The following is a 13,674-nucleotide window of genomic DNA, read 5'->3' as shown; positions in this document are numbered from 1 at the left end:
TGGGACCGTGGGATAATATATTTGGCCAGAAAAAAAATGTCTTTAGTTCATCAATTATTTCATACTAGTTATTTTAGTTCCTAATTTTATGGTGTTGCAATATACCTTTTACATTTTACTACCTTGGATTCCTCCATTAAAGACTATATTAACGATCTTTTTAGCCATTACATAGTAATTTGATGGCACCTATGTTACTATTTCAAACTACTATATTAATTAAATTTTGACAGTAATGTTAATAGCTAATCAGAAAGTTTAATAACAATAGTTATACAAAATAATAGATATAATACAAACACAATTGAAACTTAATATTCAATAATACATATGCATTACTAATTTCATATAGTTTATTCTCAAAAACATAAACTTTAAATGTATTAAGAGCCTTATTTGCCAAGTAGTTTGTAGCTCAATAGCACCTCTGTCTCCCTCAAATGAGAGGTCACTCAAAAAAAAAGAGCATTGTTTGATATAAACTCAAGTACGGAAAAAAAAAAAGAACTTAGCAGGGAACAAAATTGTCAACATAACAGTATTAATATACAAGACAAAGAACATAACGCAAAAACAAAGAGTAACTAACTTGCTACATGCTGCTACAGCCAAAAAATGTCGCAATTTGATTAAGATTTACAAAAGGCATGGAGTGTTTGATCTAGTGCTTTTTTATCGTAGTCACCTGTGAATACACAATTGCCCAGAGGACCTTTCAAAAGGATGAGTCTGAGCTTCCCATCAGCCACTTTCTTATCAACCTGCCATTTTAATTAAGATAATACATAAGCTTGAGATTATAATTACTCCATATATATTATTAATAACAGTGGCGGCCAAACAGTTTAATTAATTCAATCTTACCGCCATGATGGACTTGAACATCTCGACAGTCATGGTTTTTGGAGGCGTAGTTGGTAGCTTTGTCTGTTGAAGGATCTTATCCACCCTGTGTACCAGTGAATCATCAATCCATCCAAGGCGGCGTGACATATCAACAGCCATTACCTGAAACGACTAACCACTTAGTTTTCATGATCTATGATCTAAGGATGAAATGAAATATATGTGCCAATTTCACAAATACATTTTTTTCTGTTTCCTTTTCCTTTTTTGTGATATGGGGTTGGATCACATGCAGCAGATAATATAAACTCAACTGCAAAAAATAAATAGAGAGTAAATGAAACAAATAATAATAATACCGTTCCAGCCGCAACAGCTTCTCCATGCAGCCACTCTCCATAGCCAAAACCAGTCTCTATTGCCTGCAAAAATGTAGGAATTATAATTATTGCTAAAGATTACTAGAAGTTTCAACTTTAATTTTCTGGTCGGAAATAAAGTAAATTAGTAAAGTGCTAATCTTCCAACCAAGGATATAATAGAGCAGCTTTTCAAGCAATCATCACATTTCATTTCATATTTGAAAAGAAATGTGCATCATATCATGGGAGATGACTACACCAAACTAAACTCATACACCATAAGAAAGCTAAAGGAAGTCCCTCTTTCCAACAAGAGGGAGTATCACTACAAGAATGCCAAGAACTTACATGGCCAAATGTGTGACCCAAGTTCAAAGTGGCCCTCAATCCACTCTCTTTCTCATCCAAGGACACAACCTCTGCCTTGTTTTCACAGGAACGCTTTATGGCATAAGCAAATGCTTCAGGGTCCCTGCAACAACAAAATTTCTTATGGATACAGGCAATGTTTCAATAGATTAATAATATCAGCAAGACATCATCATCATCACGCTATAAAAGAGATCACCATATCCTATTTTATGCCTGAAAAATGCAATTTAATGCTCATAGAGACGAGAAATCGCATGTTTGCAAGAAGATTGTTGATTTGACTTGCTACTTTATAAAGAATTGCGTGTTTGATGACTAATGAAGTGCTTGCACAAGGAAAAAAGAATCGAGAAATCATACACAAAAAATCACTAAACTCACCTTGCTAGCAATGCTGACATATTATTCTCTTGCCACTCGAAAAACTCCGCATCTCTGATAAGTCCATATTTTATAACTTCAGCAAGGCCAGATGCTAGTTCTCGGTCTGGCAGTGTATTCAGGGTGTCCGTGTCTACAAGCACACATTGAGGTTGGTAGAAGGCACCGATCATATTCTTACCAAGCGGGTGGTTAATTCCAGTTTTCCCTCCAACAGAAGAGTCTACCTAAAGGAACAGAAATAATACAAAATAAAAAGTGTTAGGCATCATAGACAATACACTTCCCCAGTCGCTAGCCTCATATACAATTAGTTAGATTCAAAAGAGGGAAACTCATTGTACCTGTGCCATAACAGTGGTAGGAATCTGAATAAAATTAACTCCCCGGAGATAAGAAGCAGCAGCATATCCACACATATCACCAATAACTCCACCACCGAGAGCAACAAATGTACACCGTCGGTCCAATCGTGTTTCAATAGCTTTATCAAAAACTTTCATGAGAGTTTCCTGCAAAAGCACCAATGAAATCATAATCACAACTTTTTTTGTGTTTTTTTTTCTCTTGAAATTCATATATCAAGGCCTCGAGATACCTACCATGTTCTTAAATTTCTCTCCATCTGGCAAGATCACAGTTTCAACACTAACATTAGGATTTCCATCTGTTAAAGCACTGATTGTTTTGTCCAGATATAATGGAGCTACTGTAGTATTTGTGACTATAAGAACTTTCTTGCCATGAATATGCCTGTAATGTAATAAAGCAGGAAAAGTTTGTGATCCTAAAATTAACAATAAAAACTAGCTACATCGTGAAGGAAACAAACAAGCACTTAGGAGTTGTTTGGTAAATAGTTGTTACAGTTAGCTAATTCAATTAGTGAGTTTGACTAGTTGATAGCATCGGCTGATCCTAAATGTTTGACAAATTAGTTTGAATTTTAGCATTTTGGATCGCTAAGCTATTACAAAAATTTAATTAATAAAACAGTCATATTAGTTACTTAATCAAATCAAACAAGACAAAATTAGCCAATAAGCTAACTATGTTAGTATGTTACCAAACAAACGTTTCAAACTAGAGTAATTAAAAAATAAAACAGAGCTTTAGATGGATGAACTAAAATTGAATCAAAGAAACACCATAGAAGACGAAGAAGAAAAGTAAAGAGATACCTCTGAAGAAGCTGAGGCTGATTAAGAAGTCCAGAGCCGATGTAAATCGGGTAGCTCCGGTCACCTAAATCAACCTCAACAATGGTGGGGACATGAGAAGATGCTTTACTCTGAGGAGACTGATCCATCACGGGAACCGCGGAGGAGCTTGCAAACACCTTTAATCGGTTGGGAGCATTAGACTGCAAACGGCACCGAGAAGGAAAACGCACGGCGAAGTCACGTAGGGTGGCTTTGCGGTGGGAGTGTGCGGAGGTGGAAACGGAGAAGGCGGGATTGGGTGGGCAGAAACAGGAAGACGCCATAGTAGGGAGAGAGAAAGAAAGGTGGGTTCGTGTTCGTGGCGATGAAGGTGAAAATGAAGATTTAACATTGTGGGAGTTATAGGTGGAGAATACATATTAAGGTGGGTTGGTAGGTGGACTGAGAAGGATTTGCGATTTGGGAAAATGGTTTCTGGCACGAGTTCTTCAAGGCCCTACATACCTACTTTATTTCATTTCTGCAGCCTCAAACACGTGCTCAATTCAATTATTTAAGGATTGAATCTACGGGTGTTTGGTTAAATACTTTCGAGCTTTATTATTGGATTGGAATCCCAATTTTTGTTTGCTTGTTTGTGTATTTTAATAGGTTAGAATAACATTTAAACTTGTTGGATCTAAATTTGTCTAATTCTATACGATTTTGTAGTGTTTTCTTTCCTATGGAAAGAAAAATAACCTATTGATTATCAAAATTCAAAAGCATTTAAGAGAAGAAATACCAAATTCTACAATTTGATCAAAAAACAATTTCATGAGTAAGTAAATAGGTGACAATGACATGATTCGCAAATCATTTAGCATAAGTGGCCAGAACAATTTCTTAACCGATCCTACTCATTGAGGTGGGAGGTTTTGGTGCATCATTTTGCGTGGAGTAGTGCGGTATGGCACTACATGGGGGGTGGGGGGTTGCTAATTGAACTTGTCGGGCTAGCATATGGCTAGCAAGGTTAGTCAATCGAACTCCTCATGAAGTGGCGCGGTTAGTAGGGTCCAAGCATCCAATAAAGTATCAATGGTGCCCTCACTAACAGGGGTGATAGTTTGGGTTGGTGTAGGTCCGTGGTCGTGGCATTGAGGTATGGAAGGGGGGGGGGGGTGATTGAACCCTATTGGGTGGCACATAACCATCAAACTTAGCCCATTGGACTCTCTGTGGCATGGTGTGACTAGCGGGGACCATGCACCCTAGCGCACCATTGGCACCCCACCAGCTGGGGGTGGTGGGTAAAGACACCAGAGCATATAGGGACATGTGGAGGGTGTATAGGGAAAGGCAGTCGATGTCGTACACTTGTCAACAATCTAGGAGAGCTCTACACTATATAAGGCACTCTTCCCTCCCTTTAAAACAATCTCAATAAACACTTAATCCCCCATTGTCCAGTGGTGAGTTCTACTATACATACTCTCAAATTATACTCCCTTACTTATACTTCTTGAGGTGTCAAATAGAGATTGGTTATTTTATCATGTGGGTCCATATAAAAGTGCATACATCAAAAGCATGTGAAAGAGAGTTCAAATTGGGAGTATAAAATGAGAGTACTCCAAGTATTTTCCGTCCAGTGGTATATGTTTATAACCTTCAACCCATATACCAAGTTCGATTCCTTGTAACTACAATATTTTTCTTAGTCAATTCCCTAGGCTATAGCTTGTATTATTTGGGCTGTTATTTTGGATCAATCCCTAGGCTATAACTTGTATTATTTGGGCTATTATTTTGGGTCAATCTCTAGGTTATAACTTGTATTATTTGGACCGTCATTTTGGGTCAATATCTCAGACTTTATACGTACTATTTTGGGTCCTCCATTCTGTACCCCTATACAAAGTTTATGGTGGACCCGGATATAATAATAGTTCTTATTATCAAAAAATAAAATTATATTTTATACTCCGTACTATTTATAGGGATTTATGTATTTTACTATTTTTTTTATTTATTTTAATAATATAATTTTGCTAACTTTTTTTTTTGAATAATTACTTGCTCAACCTATTCAAGAAAAGGTATTGCCTCCACTGAGGCTCGAACCCACCATCTCTCATATAAAGGGAAGGGAAGGGTTTGATGCCACTGGACCACGAGGTCGTTGGCACTAACTTTTTATTATTCATTGCACATTATGTAATCACGTTTGTTTACAAGTATAAGGTGTTGCAGTTAAAAATTAGAAGTGCAAAAAGAAATAGAGGGGTACATTCAGAAATACTAGTAAAACAGAGGGGGGAAAACGGATATCCATGAACCGAGTCCGTATACAGTAGGGTCAATTGGCCTTGGCGGGCAAGGTCTCTCACCCAAATAACAAACTCTTCAAAGTCTCATTTTCATTGTTCCTTTCTTCAATCTCTCGCATCGCAGTACCAGAAGCTTCCTCCATCGAATCCACCAGTATTTTATCCAGGATCATCGGACCCTAACCCTAGAACCTGATCGATCGATCGATCTCTGTAAAGATCAAATCATTCTTCGGCAAATCCAATCGGAAAGCGCTACAATATGCACCGCGGCGACGTCGGAGGCTCTTCCTATGATCCACAGTACTATCCTCCCCACTATCAAAACCCTAACCTTATATCTGCGCCGACCGATCCTCAGTACGCCCACGCCACCGCCCCATACGCATCGGCTCCGCCGGTTTCTCCAGGTTATGCTTCCTCCGATTACTCCAGTTTTCCGTCGAATTACCCTCCGTATCCCCAGAATTCCGATCACGTCCCTACTCAGCCACCTCCGTATTCAAACACCTTCCCTCACCTCGAGGCTCAGCAACCGGGGGCTTACTATACCTACGACCAGAATCAGAATCAGAATCAAAATCAGTCTGGCTTGAGTTATGATTATTTGGCAGCTGGTGCTAATTATAATCCGCCGAACCCTAATTACAATTCAGCTTCGTTTTCGTCAGCTCCGCATCTCTCGAGCTCGTATGGGAGCTCCGGCGGGTCGAATTTTGGGAATTCGGTTGAGAGTAATGTGAATTATAGTGGCTATGGCGACCAGGGGCTGTATGGTAGTGGTGTTTATAAATATAATGGAGGAAAAGAGGATACATATGGTGGTAGTGGCGGTAGTAGATCGGAGCCTTCCAGTGAAGTGTTATTTGATGATTATGGACGGCCTATTAATATTCCAGGTGGGAAGGAACAGAAGGGCTCTGGGAGTTTTCCTAAAATTGTCAAAGCCGTGCCAAAGGTTGAGGAACATGAGGATCCTAAGGGTGGCGTGCTAAAGTTCCGTGTCAAGCTCTTATCAGAAGGCTATGGCCAGACTGACATGGACGTTCTATGTCAGGTTGGTGAATGTTTTAGTAATGCATTATTGATATTTGCATTTGCTTGAATAGCTAGAATTTTGAATATGTCAAATCTGCTGCTCCCTGATGATTTACAAATGTTTTCTATGCTTGTCTGATAATCTTGAAATTCACTATTCATAAACGCACTTAGTGCTGGGTTTGTGATCTTGTTTCAGATTGGACTGGATGGGATTAGAATACTTGAGCCTGCTACAAGCAGAACTCTAAAGATATATGCACTTGACGATGTGGCAAGATGGGAGGTAAATTAGTGTGTAGGTTTTATGAAATCGTGATTTCATTTCCCTGCATGTTACCAAGACGATAAATTTTGCATTTATATTCTTAATAGGTATTGGATTCATATATATTTGCATTTTGGACCAAAAGCTCAGTTGACACTGAACCTAAACGAATCAGGCTTAAATCAAACAGCTATACCACAAACAATATCCTGGATGCCGTGACAGCAGCAAGTATTCAGGTTAAATGATCTCCTCTTTATTTATTTTGGGACAATTAAAAGTTAAACTGCTCAACATTTAGATCTCCATTCCTTCTTTTTCTCCCAAGAATTGATACCTATTACTGTGCATGTGTATATGCCTTCCTGAATTAGTTATAGTTCAAATCTATTTTATTATTGAATGCTGATATGCTGATGTTATGGTCCAGTTTTTTCTCCATTTATATGCCTTTGTCTATCATCAATTTGCCTTTCTACTTACTCATTTGTGTTCTATTTTGTTTGTTTTGGGGTTTAACTGGTACCAATTAATTACAGGTTCCCTGGTTTGGCTAAATGTCCATCCTGTTTACTTCTTTACATGAGTGATTTATCTATTTCTTATTTTTCTGATACATAACTTGAAGGCTGTGTATGATGTACAGGTCAAGGAAATGGGTGAAACTAATAGACCTTCAGATCTTACCAGAAGTGGATCTGAGCAACTTGCCGACAGGAAGAAAGGTTTTACTGATTGGATGAAAATAATGAGGCCACAAAATGAAGAGAAAGATCACTGGGTAGAATTTTGACCATTATATTGATTTCAATGATTGTTATTTTCTTTTAAACTACTAATATTAATTCGTGCTAGATTTTTGTTTTTTATTTTATGTTGGGCAAACTATTGAAAGCTTTTCCTTTAATAGGTTCCTGATGAAGCAGTCACCAAGTGCAATAATTGTAAGAGCGACTTTAATGCTTTTGTCAGAAGGGTGAGCATTAGTTAACATAATTGTTGTTGCAAGGACAAAATTCAATACTTCTCTATTACAAATTATGAATCTCATATTTGTAAGTGTATGTGGACAGCATCACTGCAGGAATTGTGGGGATATCTTCTGTGACAAGTGCACACAAGGTAGAATTGCTCTTACAGCAGATGAGAATGCTCAACAAGTTCGAGTGTGCGATCAGTGCATGGTATGTATGTGGTAGATTGAATCTTTTCCAAACCACTATAGGGATGTCAGTCATTCCCATCTTTGAAAACACACTACTTTTTTTTGTCTCTCCTGTCTGAGGATTGATGCATTGTTTCAAATGATCAATTGGATTTGGAAGTGTTCCTTTTCTTGACTTTGTTCATAATTCATAATATAGTAGTTTGTTGAGAGCTTCGTTGACTTGTAACATTACAGGCAGAGGTGACTCAGAGGTTAAGCAATGCAAAAGAAGCTGCTCAAAGGATTGGTGGATTACAGAGCCATGAGGATCTTGCAAGAAAACTTAAAGTAAATATACAAAATCTTTTTATTCTTTGTACATAATATAACCCATATTTATGCTTCATGGATCCCCCTTTTCTATTTAAGATTTAAGAAACATGCCGTGATTGTTGAACGATAAGCTGATGATTAAAAACATTGAACAGAAATGTAAAGTTGTGCTGTCTTCTAGATCTCTATCCCATTAATGATAAAACTTTTGGTAGATCAAGTCCTTATATAACTGAACTTCTAAACCAGGGAAAAACTGGTGCCCTGGTGGAGAAATTGTACTCTAGCAGCTATATTGAACTTCTAGTCTATACATCTATGCCTTTTGTAGTTTTGTTAATCTGAGATGACAACACCTGCTGCACTGCAATCTAAAGTTCATGTGAATCCAGAAAACCAAATTAGAATAGGTCTGCAGTGCCATGTTTGCTGAATTGGCCCTAGTAGAAGCTAATGTAGTCTTATGCATGGCCAGCTTGGGGGGTACTTTCATCCCCTCCAGCTGCATCCTTGGCAAACAGATTCAATAATTTAGAGAAATCCTGTTATGATGCTTTTACTTGTTTTGTCTTGCGTATATTTGGTTCTTATGTGTGAGCAAATTGTGTCCTTTTTTCTACTGATTCATCTTGTTGATGTTATTTGGAACAGGAGGAGATGAGTAAAAATCGCAAGACAACGGGTAGGAACCATCATCTGATTTTATCTATATTCTAGTTATCTAGTACTAATTTCCGGCAAGAGTGTCACTAGTTTACTGTGTTGATAGAATCCTTAGTTTTCAGAAGTAATATGCATGACTTGACTGAGAGGGCATGGTATGCTTGCTAACTGGCTAAATATTGTTTTTCAGGCAAGAGTTCTGAGGGATCTGGGAGGATGAGAGAGGTTGCTTGTCCTATTTGCACAGTCCATTTACAGGTCAGTTAGTCAGTTAGTGTAGCCACACTGACTTTCATCTTCTGCTTTACTTACTGTGCATAGTATAGAAAAGCTTTTTTCGTTTGAACTTAAATTTTCTACTTACCATGGATGGATACAACAGGTTCAAGTCCCAGCTTCAGGATCTGAAACCATAGAGTGCAGCGTGTGCCAGCATCCTTTCCTTGTTAGTGCTCATTGAGTTTTGCTTCATTCATATATCTCACACTGCTCTTTCACTTTCAGAGCTATTTTGATTTGTCCATATATTTGTGTGCATCAGAGATGTAAGAATTAGAATTGTGTATCCATTCTCTTGGAATAATGATATCTCCCACTGTAGATATACTATCTATAATATTGTTTTAATGCGCATATGTTGCAATACCTGAGTTTCTGATAATTATTGGTTTGTATTGTAGTTTTATTACGCATTACATATATAGATATGATTCTTTGCTGCTGCTGCTGCTTTTTTTTTTTTTTTTTTGAATGATGAGGGAAATTCACAACTCGTTTTGGTGTTTGTAAATCTTGCCTTGTGATTCTAATTAACAAAGGACTACAAGAAAATAAATTACTCACATTATCTATAGCTAATCGACTCAAATCAAGAAGACAATGATTTAAACTCGTAACCTTGCAATTACAAGTGTGGATCTTCTGTATTACTTGGGGCTACCCCTAATTGCTTTTGTTTCTATGATCATTGGAATTGGATTTGAATTTATGACTATGAGATATATCAAACTTCTATGATTATCAAATTATGAACACCAATAATATTATCTCTAACTAAAAGAAACAAAAAACTTCTATGATTATCAAATTATGAACACCAGTAATATTATCTCTAACTAAAAGAAACAAAGAACTTCTATGATTATCAAATTATGAACACCAATAATATTATCTCTAACTAAAAGAAACGAAGAAAATACCCCTTCCATACAACATACAAAGAAACGAAGAAAATACTCCTTCCATACAACATACTAAGAAACAAAGAAAATACCCCTTCCATACAACATACTCAGAAGTATTCAAAAATGAGGCTTCGACTCCAATTACTTTTTTTTTTTGTTCGAGTACTATTGACTCTGTTACAGTGTAGTATATGTTCATAGCTACTTTCTCAACCTACTCAAGCACAACGAGTCAACAGTTGCCTCCACTGAGGCTCGAACCCACTCCCATCATCCATGTGAGAGTGTTAATCGGGACACCAGATGCCACTTGACCACAAGGTCTTGGGCCGACTCCAATTACTTAAACGACCATATATTTAGTACTCCGTAATAAACAATAGAAAATATCAATAAAGTAACCCCATGTTCTTTCATCCCAAAATAAAAATAAAAAATAAAAAAATATCGCTAGAAGATGAACATTATGAAGTAAGTTTAGGAAAAAAAAACGATTATATAAATATTGAGAAATTCAATTTATAGCCACTCTTGATGTAGCTATTTTTGTGTGGGTATTTTTTTTTTTTTTTTAAAATTCAATTCACCATAAAATATCACATCAGGAGTGAAAATGCTGAGAGCTAAACATAGGTGAGTGTAGCAAAGGCCATAAATATTTCAGAGATAATACACACTTATTTTTATATTTGTCACTATAATATCTAACTATGTTAAAGCAAGATTAGTCAGATAAGATTATTTTTAAAACATAAAGTTGCCACCGGCCCATCACCTAATAACACTAACAAGACCAACTCAAACATTGAGAGTGATATTCTTTGCATGATATAATATGACAAGCTTGCAACCACAAAGAATATATTGTTCTGTTATCAATTAATTCCTTTGGCTGTTTCAAAAAAAAAAAAATCCTTTGGCAAGATTTTCTTAGTGTGTTTTTGTTATATCACATCTATATAAATATATACAACAACATAACAATTAATTAGTACTATTTGACAATTGATGAGTTTACAATGGAGTTAGTTGAAGAAAAAGTCATGTTTTACATCAGCGGCAGGGTGGGGTTCGACTCCCACCAATAATATTTTAGTGTTAGGGATCCCTATGTTAGAGTTTAGACTCTTGGGTTCCCTATATTGGATATTGGGCTCCCCAAGTTGATCAACGACATCTTGGAGCTAGAAGTCCCAAAGTTAGAGTAGAGATGAATCTCTTGGTGCAGAGTGCCAAAGTCAACGACAAGGACTGACTGGGAGACTGTTGCCGGCAACCGACGATTTATCTTCTCCAACGACTCTTAGGCAAGGGTTTTGAGAACTTAAGATTAGTCTAGCGTAAGCTAGAAACCTCGTGTATAAAAAAAAAAAAAAATAAAGTAGTCTGCGGGTAGCAGCTCATATTTGCAACTTCATTTTGTTTTGTAGTGACAAAAACCACGTTGCACCAAACTACTTTATTTCTCACCAGCCTGCCTTATTCTTTTACTTCTAACAAAATCCCTATCCACCTTCATTTTGAAGGCTGGCAATTGGCATGCTATTGTTGGAAATCTTTCCACAATTCCACCTATTCAACAAATGAAAAAGTTTCCTTTCTCAAAAAGTTTATTAAAAAAAAAAAACAAATTCGTCTTCAAATTAAAACATAAATAAAAACAAAACTTTTCTCTTTTTAACATTGTTAAATCAAGTTATAAAGCATTTTCGTTTTCTATTTCAAATGATACAAGTAAGAGGAGGTACTTGAGAGAATGAGAGGGTCGTCCTAACACTTGTTCCAGGGCATATGCCAACTTAGCATGTGGAGTTTTATGTCAATTGCACGGATGTATAAATATCTTGTCACATTTTTTTTTTTAAATTTAGGATATAAGAAAATACATGTAATAAGTAATAAAGAAATTATTTAGAATTTAGAAGTAAAACAAATACATGTATCTCATATGGGTCATCAGCAGGCCGACAAAAAAACATCTTTATATGAATGAGCTCCGGGAAACTAAATGGACAGCGACGCATTGTTGATTAACAACTAATTTCTGGAAAACAACGCATTAATTGCCATTACAACAAAAATAATGACCGACAAACCTTACTACTAAATTGCACCAACAAACCTAACTTTGGGTACGAGGATTCTGCTGAAACATACATATAGTGTTTCTTATCTGTCACGATGAAGACAAATGCATACCAATCGGTTAACTACCAATTTTAACTAATTAAACACCTATCAACATCTCCATTAGCCTGTTTCTTCCCCTATCTCTCTCTTCACAATATAACACTTTACTATTTTTTTTATTAAATATATATATTGAAAAGCTCGCGGGCACGTGGAACCGGGGACTAGCCCGCGAGGTCCGCATTTTTGCTAGCCAAAATGTTTAGGCCCTAATCCGTCCTACTGCGGTACAGTTTAGAGCTGACCCACAAATTTCGACCTACCTTGACCCCTTAAATATTGGTGGCAGAGGAAATTAAATATAATGACTCCAACATGCAGCCAATTACCTAACAAACAATTTGGCACGCTCGGTGATATTGTATATAGTGGCAGAGAATCTTATATCTTTTGGTGCAACTATATAATATGATTCCAATTTCGTGTATGTATGAATTAATATAATATTTTAGATAGATAGTGGAGTAGTAATGGGGTAGGATATATAGGGGCCACGGTGAATTATTTGCATTCATATATATGCATATGCTCCCACTCATCAAATTTTCAATTGCTTGACGCCAATATATATCACATACTTATACACCCCACATTGCTCCCATCCACTTTATCTAATTTGTTTTTTTAGTACTACTGACTCTGTTACAATGTAGTATCTGTTCATAGCTATTTTATCTAATTTTTATTTTCTAGAACCTTTAATTCTTCTTCTTTTTTAATCAATTATTTGCCACTCTTTTTATTATATTTTACTAACAAAATCGTGAATGTATAATATATTTTTGCTAAAAACGTATTTACGCATATAAAATTGTTTGAAACAAATTTCGGTGTAACGCTTTATGCATATAATTATTATGATCATGAAAAGAATGAAGAGACAAATAGGGAGGAAGAAGTGGGGGATAGATCCGATATGGTAAAAGGCAAACTACCTTAACCACTAATAATTATGTTGGATTTCTCTCTACGTTAATTCCAGTAGAATGATGCAACTTTATGTTCAAAAAGCAAGGCCGTGGATAGTGTAATCCTATTTGTGTAACCCATTATGTATAGTAAATTTAACTTATGTAGCACTAGGAAAAAAATTACTACTTTTAGTATTAATGATTTTGTCGTGACTGAACACATCATATATATATACCTTTTTTTTGGTGAGGATGAGGACCTGAAAGTCCCGATAATTAGTGACGTCTATTTGTAGTTACACCCTAAGCATTATGCTCCAGGAGTTCTCTTAATCCGTCCGGAAAATTGACTAATGTGGTTATGCCCCAAGACAATTCTACTTGTAACGACACCATATATATATATATATATATATATATATATATATATATATATATATATATATATATATATATAATTTATTTATCTCTAATCCAACACCTTCATTTTATAATTTTCAATCA

The 13,674-nt window shown here is 36.2% G+C and overlaps 2 protein-coding genes across 2 annotated transcripts; one reads left to right on the top strand and one right to left on the bottom strand.

Annotated features, from left to right (window-relative positions):
• Window positions 1-379: 379 nt before the first annotated feature.
• Window positions 380-3,534, bottom strand: LOC116018727 (3-dehydroquinate synthase, chloroplastic-like). Its single transcript, XM_031258697.1, has 8 exons — window positions 3,143-3,534; window positions 2,564-2,714; window positions 2,306-2,473; window positions 1,962-2,188; window positions 1,557-1,680; window positions 1,206-1,268; window positions 865-1,008; window positions 380-761 (listed from the first exon to the last, which is right to left on the bottom strand). Exons 1-8 carry the CDS (start codon window positions 3,445-3,447, stop codon window positions 630-632), a joined length of 1,314 nt encoding a protein of 437 aa, XP_031114557.1. The 5' UTR covers window positions 3,448-3,534; the 3' UTR covers window positions 380-629.
• A 1,959-nt stretch (window positions 3,535-5,493) lies between these two features.
• On the top strand, window positions 5,494-9,546 carry LOC116020055 (protein FREE1-like). Its single transcript, XM_031260513.1, has 10 exons — window positions 5,494-6,493; window positions 6,674-6,760; window positions 6,850-6,981; window positions 7,389-7,523; window positions 7,653-7,718; window positions 7,816-7,926; window positions 8,145-8,237; window positions 8,874-8,904; window positions 9,076-9,143; window positions 9,268-9,546. The coding sequence occupies exons 1-10, from the start codon at window positions 5,699-5,701 to the stop codon at window positions 9,343-9,345; spliced, it is 1,596 nt and encodes a 531-aa protein (XP_031116373.1). The 5' UTR covers window positions 5,494-5,698; the 3' UTR covers window positions 9,346-9,546.
• The last annotated feature ends 4,128 nt before the right edge of the window (window positions 9,547-13,674 follow it).

Source organism: Ipomoea triloba, chromosome 5, assembly GCF_003576645.1.
Source record: "Ipomoea triloba cultivar NCNSP0323 chromosome 5, ASM357664v1".
NCBI classification, from domain to species: Eukaryota; Viridiplantae; Streptophyta; class Magnoliopsida; order Solanales; family Convolvulaceae; genus Ipomoea; species Ipomoea triloba.
This window is presented reverse-complemented; position numbering and strand designations above follow the sequence as displayed.